At 43.2% G+C, this 12830-nt stretch overlaps 1 protein-coding gene across 1 annotated transcript in view; it reads left to right on the top strand.

Annotated features, from left to right (window-relative positions):
• Positions 1–1561: 1561 nt before the first annotated feature.
• The window catches only part of LOC132765744 (alpha-2-macroglobulin-like), a 93992-nt gene continuing 82723 nt past the window's right edge, over positions 1562–12830 (top strand). Inside the window, exons 1-2 of the mRNA XM_067465075.1 lie at positions 1562–1738; positions 9174–9360. Coding sequence (XP_067321176.1) covers positions 1647–1738; positions 9174–9360 — 279 coding nt within the window. The 5' untranslated portion in view covers positions 1562–1646. The remainder of the gene's footprint in view (positions 1739–9173; positions 9361–12830) is intronic.

Genomic DNA, 12830 nt, shown 5'->3' on the forward strand with positions numbered 1-12830 from the left:
TTTTAAACATTTATTTAGGGATAAGTAAAGGTTTTCCCCTGACATTAAGTCCAGTCATGTCTGACTCTGGGGTGTGGTGCTCATCTCCATTTCTAAGCCGAAGAGCCGCCGTTGTCCGTAGACACCACCAAGGTCATTTGGCTGGCATGACTGCATGGACCACTGTTACTTTCCCATCGGAGTGGTACCTATTGATCTACCTATTTTGGCCTGCATCAATAGGAGCATAGTGTCTAGATCTAGGGAAGTCATGCTCCCCATGCTCTATTCCGCCTTGGTTAGACCACACCTGGAATATTGTGTCCAATTCTGGGCACCACAATTCAAGAGAGATATTGACAAACTGGAATGTGTCCGGAGGAGGGCGACTAAAATGATCAAGAGTCTGGAGAACAACCCCTATGAGGAGCGGCTTAAGGAGCTGGGCATGTTTAGCCTGAAAAAGAGAAGGCTGAGAGAAGACATGATAGCCGTGTATAAATATGTGAGAGGAAGCCACAGGGAGGAGGGAGCAAGCTTGTTTTCTGCTTCCCTGGAGACTAGGATGCGGAACAATGGCTTCAAACTACAAGAAAGGAGATTCCATCTGAACATGAGGAAGAACTTCCTGACTGTGAGAGCCGTTCAGCAGTGGAACTCTCTGCCCCGGAGTGTGGTGGAGTCTCCTTCTTTGGAAGCTTTGAAACAGAGGCTGGGTGGCCATCTGTCAGGAGTGCTTTGAATGCAATATTCCTGCTTCTTGGCAGCGGGTTGGACTGGATGGCCCATGAGGACTCTACCAACTCTATGATTCTATGATTCTAAGCCGAAGAGCTGGCATTGACGGTAGACACCTCCAAGGTCATGTGGCCGGCATGACGACATGGAATGCCGTTACCTTCCCGTTGGAGCGGTACCTACTGATCTACTCACATTCGTATGTTTTCAAACTGCTAGGTTGGCAGAAGCTGGGGCTGACAGCGGGAGCTCACCTCACTCACTGGATTCAAACTGCCAACCTTTCGGTCGGCAAGTTTAGCCACCGGGGGCTCCCAAACATTTATGTTTTTGACACAAAATTAATAAAACCACAGTGAAAATGAAGGGCTGACTATAATTCAGCAGGAGGAAGAGAAAGAGGAAAGAGTGAATGGAATCTCCTCCTTCCCAGTCGGTGCAGGCAAAAGCAAACTGCGGCAGCCTTCCTAGGATCGGCTCAGAAGTTTGGCCATCTTGACCACACGGGTGTTGCTCGGCCGCAGTGTCCCAGTTTTCCTCTGTGAGATGCTGGCCAGGGCATAGGACACTCCGCCAGATTCTTGCTGTCCTGCTGGGACAGACCGCTGCACAAACCGTTCTGGCCTTGCATAAACATCGTCAATAACCTCTTTTTCTTCCTCCCCTTGTTTGCTTGCCAGGTGACCTTCTGTGTGCTGGCGGTGACTCACAGCATTCAGCATCTCTTCTCGGCTGTCCCACTAAAATCCTAGCCTCTCTCCCCCCCCCCCCCCCGCCCCACTCCACCAGCCCCACCTCTTTGGGGAAGAGTGGCCTCTTTTGCCTTGCAGGAAACCAGTATAAAAGGGACTGGGGAGAGAGGGATCCACCTGAGCTCCTCGCCTCTCTGCCTGACAGCTCTCTTTTCGTGTGGCTGCCCCTTAAGCACCATGGGGCAAAGCCAGTTCCTTGGGGGTCTCAGCATCCTTCTTCTGTGCCTCTTTTTTCTTCCTGGGGACCACGCAACATCTCCTGCAGAACCGTAAGCTGATGACTGGAGGGTCTCACCTCCGTCCCTTTCTTTTCTTGTTTCCTGCAAAATCCAATCTTGGGGTGCATCAACACCATGCATGGGCCAATTTGGGCCCTCCAGGTGTTTTGGACTCCAACTCCCATCATTCCTAACAGCCTCAGGCCCCTTCGGGGCCTGAGGCTGTTAGGAATGATGAGAGTTGGAGTCCAAAACACCTGGAGGGCCCAGGTTGGCCCATGCATGGTCAACTCTGTAGGATGAATACAGTTGGATGCCACTTTATAGGCCATAGCTCAACGCTATGGAATCCTGTGAGTTGCAGGTTTACAATAGGGTTCCTCGCCAAATTAAGAGTCCCACAATTCTATAGTATTGAGCCATTGCAGCCAAAGTGGTATCACACTGCATTACTTCTACAGTGTGGAATGATTTACCCACTGTCCATTTGAGAAACTGCAAGTCGCTTCTGGTGTGAGAGAATTAGCTGCCTGCAAGGACTTTGCCGGGGAGACTCTCTGCAAAAACGTTGCTCAGGGGATGCCCAGATGTTTGATGTTTTACCATCCTTGCGGGAGGCTTCTCTCATGTCCCCACATGTAATATAATATAATATATTGTATATACGTATAATATTTATAATATTATAATGTAATGCAATATGATACTACTAATACTATGATATTATAATAATATATTTATAGTACATGTAACATTACTAATAATATTACGATATAATGGTATAGTACAATATAGTAATATTTAAATACTGATATTGTACTATGCTAATAATATAATATAGCTGGAGCTGGAGCTGACAGAGGGAGCTCATCCATCCTCTCCCCAGATTCAAACCTCTGATCTGTCGGTCTTGAGTCCTGCCGGCACAAGAGTTTAACCCATTGCATTCCTAGGGGATTCATAGTTTCAAAAGTGCCACAATATATATATATATATATATATATATATATACTAGCCACCCGTGACACGCGTTGCTGTGGCCCACATGCGTGGGAGGTTTGGCCCAATTCTATTGTTGGTGGGGTTCAGAATGCTCTGTGATTGTAGGTGAACTATAAATCCCAGCAACCACAACTCCCGAATGTCAAGATTCTATTTCCCCCAAATTCTACCAGTGTTCACATTTTGGGCATATTGAGTATTTGTGTAGAGTTTGGTCCAGATCCAACCATGTTTGAGTCCACAGTACTCTCTGGATGTGGGTGAACTACAACTCCAAAACCAAAGGACACTGCCCACCAAACCCTTCCAGTATTTTCTGTTGGTCATGGGAGAACTGTGTGCCAAGTTTGGTTCAATTTCATCGTTGGTGGGGTTCAGAATGCTCTTTGATTGTAGGTGAACTATAAATCACAGCAACTACAACTCCCAAATGTCAAAATCAATTTTTTTGAGTGAAGGACATACATTGGGCTGTTATGTGTCTTGTGTCCAAATTTGGTGTCAATTCGTCCAGTGGTTTTTGAGTTCTGTTAATCCCACAAACGAACATTACATTTATATAGATATATATGTATGTATGTATGTATGTATGTATAATGGTATAGTGCAATATAGTAATATATAATACTGATATTTTACTATGCTAATAATAAAATATTTTGTATGAAAATATATCTTGTAAGGCATTCTGAGTCCCCTTCGGGGTGAGAAGGGCAGAGTATAAATGCCGCAAATAAATAAATAAATATAATATAATATAATATCCCTTTGCATATTGATTTTCCAGACTAACACAGCTAGATCTACACTGTCGGATGATTAGTTTGACATCATGGCATTGCCTAATGCTATGGAACCCTGGAATTGGTAGTTTCCTCCTACCAGATCCAAAGCACGGCTGCTTCACCAAAGTACAACTCCAAAAATTCCATACCAATCAGTCCTGAGGGTTAAAGTGGTGCCAGACTGAATTAATTCCACAGTGTAGAATCATAGAGTTGGAAGAGACCTCGTGGACCATCCAGTCCAACCCCATTCTGCCAAGAAACAGGAAAATTGCATTCAAAGCACCCCCGACAGATGGCCATCCAGCCTCTGCTGAAAAGCCACCAAAGAAGGTGCCTCCACCACACCCTGGGGCAGAGAGTTCCACTGCTGAATAGCTCTCACAAAGTTCTTCCTAATGTTCAGGTGGAATCTTCCTTCTTGTAGTTTGAAGCCATTGTTCTGCGTCCTAGTCTCCAGGGCAGCAGAAAACAAGCTTGTTCCCTCTTCCCTATGACATCTCACATCTTTTTACATGGTCATTATCATGTCTCCTCTCAGCCTTCTCTTCTGAAGGCTAAACATGACTAGCTCTTTAAGCCGCTCCTCATAGGGCTTGTTGTCCAGACCTTTGATCATTGTAGTCGCCCTCCTCTGGACACATTCCAGCCTGTCAACATCTCTCTTACATAGATGAAGTGGTATCACACTACATTACTTCTACAGTGTGGAATAATGCACCCATTGTCCATTTGAGAAACTGCAAGTCGCTTCTGGTGTGAGAGAATTAGCCGCCTGCAAGGACGTTGCTGGGGAGACTCCCAGATGTTTTGCTGTTTTACCTTTAGAAAAAAAATAAATCATACCAAAGAAAAATAATAAATCATACCAAACAACAAACTATTGCTATGGATGGAACTCACGACAAGTCCTGCGGCACTTTAAAGGTTAACCAGCTCTATTTGGCCAGAGCTTTTGTGGACTTAAGCTCACTTCATCCAAAGTCACAGAAGAAACAGGCTGAAGTCCAAGAAAACTTCTAAATAAAGGTGTGCCAATTTAAGTGCAACAGACAAACACAGCTTCCCCCTCAAAATTATTGCTTTTAACGAGCATTATGCTCAGAAATGGTATAAATATAACCTATAAAATTACAAAACCGAGGCAACTAGTCACCTGAAGTTGAATGCCCATCCAAATAACAGAATGGGGAGGAGCGTTTTGCAAGATAATTGGTTACCGAAAATATATTTGAATTAGAAGAGTGGTGAAACAGCAAACTACAGAGGTAGGAATATATCTTTGCTATCTATATAAATAAAAATGTAATGTTCGTTTGTGGGATTAACATGACTCCAAAACCACTGGACGAATTGACACCAAATTTGGACGCAAGACACCTAACAACCCAATGTATGTCTTTCACTCAAAAAAAAAAATTGATTTTGTCATTTGGGAGTTGTAGTTGCTGGGATTTATAGTTCACCTACAATCAAAAAGCATTCTGAACCTCACCAACGATGGAATTGAACTAAACTTGGCACACAGTTCTCCCATGACCAACAGAAAATACTGGAAGGGTTTGGTGGGCAGTGTCCTTTGGTTTTGGAGTTGTAGTTCACCTACATCCAGAGATCACTGTGGACTCAAACAATGATGGATCTGGACCAAACTCTACAAGAATACTCAATATGCCCAAATGTGAACACTGGTGGAGTTTGGGGAAAATAGAATCTTGATATTTGAGAGTTGTAGTTGCTGGGATGTATAGTTCACTTACAATCACAGAGCATTCTGAACCTCACCAACGATAGAATTGGGCCAAACCTCCCACACAGAACCCCCATGTGGGCCACAGCAACACATGGCAGGGGACTGCTAGTCTATATAAGGGAACTCAGAGTGGCTTACAAGATATATATATATATATATATATATATATATATATATATATATACACACACACACACACACACACACACACACACACACATACACATACACCACTGGATGAATTAACACCAAATTTGGACACAAGACATCTCTCAGGCCAATAAATAACCATCACTCATAAAAACACGGAAAAACACAGTGGACGAGACTTAAATAGCCAAAAAACAAAAAATACATTACAACACATGCACAAAACCACATATATATGCAAAAACACACATATATACACATACACACAAATATATACACACATATATGCACATATATACACACACAAAACACATATTCACAGACTGGGCCACAGTATTTTTTGTTTTTGGGCTTTTAAAGTCTCTTCTGCTGTGTTTTTCAGTGTTTTTATGAGTGATCGTCACTTGTTGGCCTGCTAGGTGTCTTGTGTTCAAATTTGCTGTCAATTTGTCCAGTGGTTTTTGAGTTATGTTAATCCCACAAACGAACATTACATTTTTATTTATTTATATAGATTTATACCCCGTCCCTCTCGACCTCCGCGGAGGGACTCAGAATGGCTTTCAAACAGACAACCATTCGATGCCAAACATAATATAAAACACATAATAAATACATCCACAAAATTAAAATAAATATACATTAAGAACCCGCTCGCCAGATTGACATCACCAGAATTAAAATCGTCATCCAAATCAATCCAAGACCAGTCCAATAAATCTTGTCTTTCATAGAATCAAATCTTCGGCTTAGAACCAAAGAGTTGGAAGAGACCTCATGGGCCATCCAGTCCAACCCCCTGCCAAGAAGCAGGAATATTGCATTCAAATCACCCCTGACAGATGGCCATCCAGCCTCTGTTTCAAAGCTTCCAAAGAAGGAGCCTCCACCACACTCGGGGGTAGAGAGTTCCACTGCTGAACGGCTCTCACAGTCAGGAAGTTCTTCCTAATATTCAGATGGAATCTCCTCTCTTGTAGTTTGAAGCCATTGTTCCGCGTCCTAGTCTCCAAGGAAGCAGAAAACAAGCTTGCTCCCTCCTCCCTGTGGCTTCCTCTCACATATTTATACATGGCTATCATATCTCCTCTCATCCTTCTCTTCTTCAGGCTAAACATGCCCAGCTCCCCAAGCCGCTCCTCATAGGGCTTGTTCTCCAGACCCATGATCATTTTAGTCGCACTCCTCTGGACACATTCCAGCTTGTCAATATAGGCTGAGAAAACAACTAACCTCCGATAGGGATATTCCTTGAAACCATGTAGATGTATATATCTCCTGAGATGGGAGCATTTATAATAATTCTTGTCTTTCCCAGTAAACAAACTATTCTGTGCACGCCTGATCCCATAACCAGGTTTTAAGTCTTGCAAATATCTAAAAAGTCTTACAGTGATTAAACATCGCAGACACTTTACAAAGGTGAGATGAAATGTATTTCCCTCAGAGTTGCTAAGAGGCAGACTGTTTGGAATTCCTTACTCCCAAAAACTGTGTCCCTGTGAAGGAAATGAAATAGAAACAATAGAACACATTTCATTGCCGTGCCAACTTATATATCCAATCCAATCTTGTGCCACATGACCAGTCGTCCCCCGCAGAGGATTGTTAGATATATCTTTTAGAGGGCAAGTGCCACAGGGTGACTCTTATAGTGGCAGTGGCAACAAGGCTGAGAAAACAACTAACCTCCAATAGGGGTATTCCTTGAAACCATGAATATGTATATTGGACAATGGACTCCTCCTGAGATGGGAGAATTTATAATAATTGTTGGTTTTACTGATGGGTCTATGGACTGTAATAAAAAAAATTGTTGTTGTTGTCTCTCGTCCCCACCAAACGCGACTGCGATGGTGGTGGGGCCGGGAGCAGGGCCTCCCCGGATGATCTTAAGGTCCTAAACCAGGAGTCCTCAAACTACGGCCCGGGGGCCGAATACAGCCCTCCAAGGTCATTTACCCAGCCCTCACTCAGAATCAACCTAAGTCTGAAACGACTTGAAAGCACACAACAACAACAACAATCCTATGTCATCAGCCAAAAGCAGGCCCACACTTCCCAATGAAATACTAATAAGTTTATATTTGTTAAAATTGTTCTTCATTTTAATTATTGTATTGTTCTTGTGTTTTTTGCACTACAAGGAAGATACGTGCACTGTGCATAGCAATTCATTCATTTTTTTCCCAAATTATAATCCAGCCCTCCAACAGTTTGAGGGACTGTGACCTGGCCCCCTGTCCTAGATGGTTCGTAGGGGGAGATACTTTCGTACAGGTAAACTGGGCCAGAACTGTTTAGGGTTTTATAGGTGAGCACCAGCACTTTGAATTGAGACTGGAAGCTAATAGACAGCCAGTGGAGCTGAAGGAGCAAGGGAGTTATATGCTCCCTATACTGTGCTCCTGTGAGTAACCTGACTGCCGAGCATTGGACTAGCTGGAGCTTCTGAGCCATCTTCAGAGGCAACCCCATGTAGAGTGTGTTGTAGTAGTCTATTCGGAATGTAACCAGTGTATGGACCACCATGGCCAAGTCATACCTCCCAAGATTCGGGCGCAGATGGTGTACAAGTTTGACCTGTGTAAAAGCTCCTCTGGCCACCGGCAAAACCTGGGATTCCAAGCTCAGCCTTAGCCTCCTCTACTAAAGAGTGCTGGTGCCGTAGAATCATAGAATCATTATTGGAAGAGACCTCATGGGCCATCCAGTCCAACCTCCTGCCAAGAAGCAGGAAAATCACATTCAAAGCACCCCCAACAGATGGCCATCCAGTCTCTGTTTAAAAGCCTCCACCACACTCCAGGAAAGAGAGTTCCAATGCTGAACAGCTCTCACAGTCAGGAAGTTCTTCCTCATGTTCAGGTGGAATCTCCTTTCCAGTAGTTTGAAGCCATTTTGTAGTTTGTTCCATGTCCTGGTCTCCAGGGCAGCAGAAAACAAGCTTGCTCCCTCCTCCCTGTGACTTCCCCTCACGTATTTATACATGGCTATCATGTGTCCTCTCAGCCTTAAGTGGTCTGCAAATACTTAGAAACGAATCGCTAATAGTCAACATGGATTGATCGAAAACAAGTCAACCTGAGACTATTTATACATGGCTGTCATGTCTCCTCTCAGCCTTCTCTTCTTCAGGCTAAACATGGGCAGCTCTTTAAGCCGCTCCTCACAGGGCTTGTTCTCCAGACCCTTGATTATTTGAGTCACCCTCCTCTGGACACATTCCAGCTTGTCAGTATCTCTCTTTAATTGTGGTGCCAAGAATTGGAACAGTATTCCAGGTGTGGTCTAACCAAGGCAGAATAGAGAATGGGTAGCATGAGTTCCCCTAACTACAATTCCCCTGATTCTGTAGCAGTGAGCTGTGGTGGTTAAAGTGATGTTTAACTGCATGAATTAACTGTACCTGTAGAGGGAAGATAATTGATGTAATATCCAGGTTGTTATAGGTTTTTGGGGCTATATGGCCATGTTCTTAGAAGCATTCTCTCCTGATGTTTCGCCTGCATCTATGGCAAGCATCCTCAGAGGAAGTGAGGATGCTTGTCATAGATGCAGGCGAAACGTCAGGAGAGAATGCTTCTAGAACATGGCCATATAGCCCCAAAAACCTACAACAACCCAGTGATTCCAGCCGTGAAAGTCTTCGACAATACATCGATCTAATATCACTTTGCAAGTTTCAAGGTCTGATGACGTCGCGAAGAGAGGCCTTGGTCCAATAGCTATGCCATGACACGACCCCCAGGTCTTTAATGACGCCCTGCCCTCCTTTTTCCCCTCACACCCAAAGGCAATACTTGGTGTTGGTGCCCTTCGTGATCCACACTGAAACGTCGGAGAAAATCTGTGTCCAGCTGAGCCATCTCAGTGAGCCCGTGACTCTGAAAATCACATTGGAATATGGAGGCCGTAACGAGAGCCTGATCAGAGATGCTCTGATCACGACGCCGGACGATTTCCAGTGCATCCCGTTTATGGTATGAGTTTTCTATCGGGCAATGGAACAAAGCCTTGCAATTTCAGGTGCTCTCCTTTTTTTTTTGCAAGGGTTAGGGTCACAGAACCCACATGAAAATGGCAATTTTTATAAAATCCCTTTTTAAAATAGCTAAGAGCATACTTTTGTAGGAAATTCTCGGTCCCCCAGCACAACTCTGTGGTCAGTTTCAGGCGGAAACCCTAACTCTGTCCCTAAGTATTGAGAGCCTACAATATCCTTCCTACTTTGATCTCCTCCTATTGCCTAAGTGTGTTGTATAATGTAGAACACGCATGGGCAAACTTCGGCCCTCCAGATGTTTTGGACTTCAACTCCCACAACTCGGCTGTTAGGAATTGTGGGAGTTGAAGTCCAAAACACCTGGAGGGCCGCAGTTTACCCATGCCTGATGTAAAAGGTTTGGAAATAAAGATAAATTATTTTAAATGTAGCCACAAACCTTAATTTTGATACAGGGAAATATTGGATTCACACCTCAAGTAATTTCGGAATAGAAATTGCAATTGGGTTTCATGTCCGACAGTTTTTGGTGTCAACAGAAACGGAAAAGCCTAATTTCCATCAATAGATAGACATTTAATTTTATTACTTCATATCAAAACCATTGCATACATTAGTATAAAATTGATAAAAATAGAAGGGGCACAGGTGGCTAAATATCTTTTGACCAAAAACAGAAACAGCAATGGCATTGTCTGTAGCCTCCAACAATTCTTCCTCTGTACATGAGGCATGGCACAGTGGACAAGTGTACAGATGCGGAGTTGTCTGTTCTGCTCCACAGTCACACAAGGTGTGGGATTATTTTGGGTAGTGTCATTTTGCCAGGCTGTCTTCTGATCTGCCCACTCCACTTCTGAGTCTGTTCAGGGACTTCCAGGTTGCCCATTCTTGGTTTGCCCCTGGAGAAAGACCTTTGTGGGGGGCCATCCAGTTGGGATTTCCTGGTCTAGCTGCCCAGAGGGAGACCCTTGCTGTTGCTGGAGGGACATGGTGATGAGGAAATATTGGAAAAATAGATATTTATTTATGCTTAAATTGTATGTACTTTGCAAGCACTGAAATGTATAGAAAAATCAGGTTCTCTCTCTGTATTAGAAAGAATGCCGAAGGAGATCTGTGTCCAAGGCACGGGCAAGAGGGAGGAGAAGGGGGGCATGTTATCTATACATTCCAGAGAGAGAGAGACTGGTACTAAGTAAGGAGAGCCTATATCTCCTTTCTCCTGACAACTCAAAATATGCCCCTTGATTGATGAATATAAGCTGCATGCTTGCTCTTTAGAAAGACACAGAGACATGCCTTTCGTATGTTGGAGGGTAGTATTAGATATTCCTATGATACTAAAAAGATGCAGAGAATGATGTCAACGTATGTAGAAACATGTTTCTTTGTTTGCTTGCATTTGAAGGGTATAAAAGGCATAGTCCGCACCTTTATAATTTGCTCTGGTGCTTTTGGACACAACTCCTCACCAGAGTCCCAGCTGGAAATAAAATCTGTGCTTTTGAGACCTCCGGACCTCTCTTTGTCTCTTTTCCTGAAACCTTCTCCCTGCCATTTCAGTGATAGTTCTCATAAAGCTTTTCCTAGATTTGAGTCTACTGGGAGGAGACTGGTAGCCATGCAGTGGGTGGCTTTCACAGGGTTCAACCTTATTTCTCTCACATTTAGCAGCAACTTCCCGTCGCACATCAGGGGGTATACTGCCAGCTAGTTCGTAGAGTTTATCAACAGGTGTAGGTTTAAGACGTCCTGTGATTATTCTGCATGTTTCATGCAATGCTATGTTCACCTGCTTTGCATGGGCAGACTTATGCCAAATAGGAATGGCATACTCGGCAGTTGAGTAAAACAAGGCTAGGGCTGATGTTCGTATTAATTTGGGTCTGCATCCCATGTGCTGCCAGTAAGTTTCCGCAGGATGTTACTGCATGCAACTACTTTGTGCTTGATGTTCAAGCAGTGTTTCCTATATGCTAGTGTTCAATCTAAGGTGATACCGAGATATTTAGGATGGAAACAGTGTTCAAGCTCTTGACCTTCCCAGGTGATTTTCAATTTCCTGTTGGCTTCACGGTTGCATAGGTGGAAAGCACACACTTGTGTCTTGGGAGAGTTAGGCTTCAGGTGGTTATCTTTGAAGTATTTATTTATTTATTTATTCATGACATTTATATGCCGCCCTTCTCACCCCGAAGGGGACTCAGAGCGACTTACAAGTTAAAAATAAATACAATATATTATATTATTACCATAGCACGATATTAATATTATATACTACATTGTACTATAACATTATACTGTAATATTATTAGTAATATTACATTTAATATAAAATATATAATTATAATATCATATTATTAGTAGTATTATATTATATTACATTATAATATTATCAATATTATATGTATATACAATATATTATATTATATTATGTTGGGAGCCCCCGGTGGCGCAGTGGGTTAAAGCACTGAGCTGCTGAGCTTGTTGATCGAAAGGTCGCAGGTTCGATTCCGGGGAGTGGTGTGAGCTTCCGCTGTCAGCACTAGCTTCTGCCAACCTAGCAGTTCAAAAACATGCAAATGTGAGTAGATCAATAGGTACTGCTCCGGTGGGAAGGTACACATGACCCTGGAGGTGTCTATGGACAACGCCAGCTCTTCGGCTTAGAAATGGAGATGAGTACCACACCCCAGAGTCAGACATGACTGGACTTAATGTCAGGGGACTACCTTTACCTTTACCTATGTTATGTTATGTTAAGTTATGTTATATTATATAATAAGTAGCTGGAGGGATCTTTAAAGGCGTTAGTAAGTAAAAGATAGACATGAAAGAGAGCATTACTTAGATCAGGCATGGGCAAACCGGGCCTCCAAGTGCTTTGGACTTCAAGTCCCACAATTCCTAACAGCCTCAGTCCCTTTCCTTTTCCCCCTCAGCCACTTAGGACTAAGATGCCTGAGGCTGTTAGGAGTTGTGGGAGCTGAAACTGCACAAACTTTGTTTTTAGGGCCGGGCTTAGCACAGTGGGTTAAGCTGCAGAAGATCCTGCCGATCGAAAGCTTGGCAGTTCAAGCCAATACATGGTAACATAATGTTACCATGTATTGAATTGCTTCTTCTATCGCTTTCTTGTAAAACATGATGTTTTGGTGCTTAATTTGTAAAATCATGACGTAATTTGATGTTCCATAGGCTTTTCCTTAATCCCTCCTTATTATCTAACATTTTAGCTCATCCAATGTTCTGCTGGTCCATTTATGTTGGATAAGCGAGACTACTCTACGCAGAAACAGGGCTAACATTTGAGGTGTTGGCAAATGGGTTTAATAACAAAAGAGCCTCACCTGAAAAGTATTCTGCAGAGTAGCTTATTTAGCAGCAGAAATGTGTCCCAGAACCAGCAGCCAGTATAAGACAAAATAAAAACCTACACCAACT

The sequence above is a fragment of the Anolis sagrei genome, chromosome 2 (genome assembly GCF_037176765.1).
Source record: "Anolis sagrei isolate rAnoSag1 chromosome 2, rAnoSag1.mat, whole genome shotgun sequence".
Taxonomy (NCBI): domain Eukaryota; kingdom Metazoa; phylum Chordata; class Lepidosauria; order Squamata; family Dactyloidae; genus Anolis; species Anolis sagrei.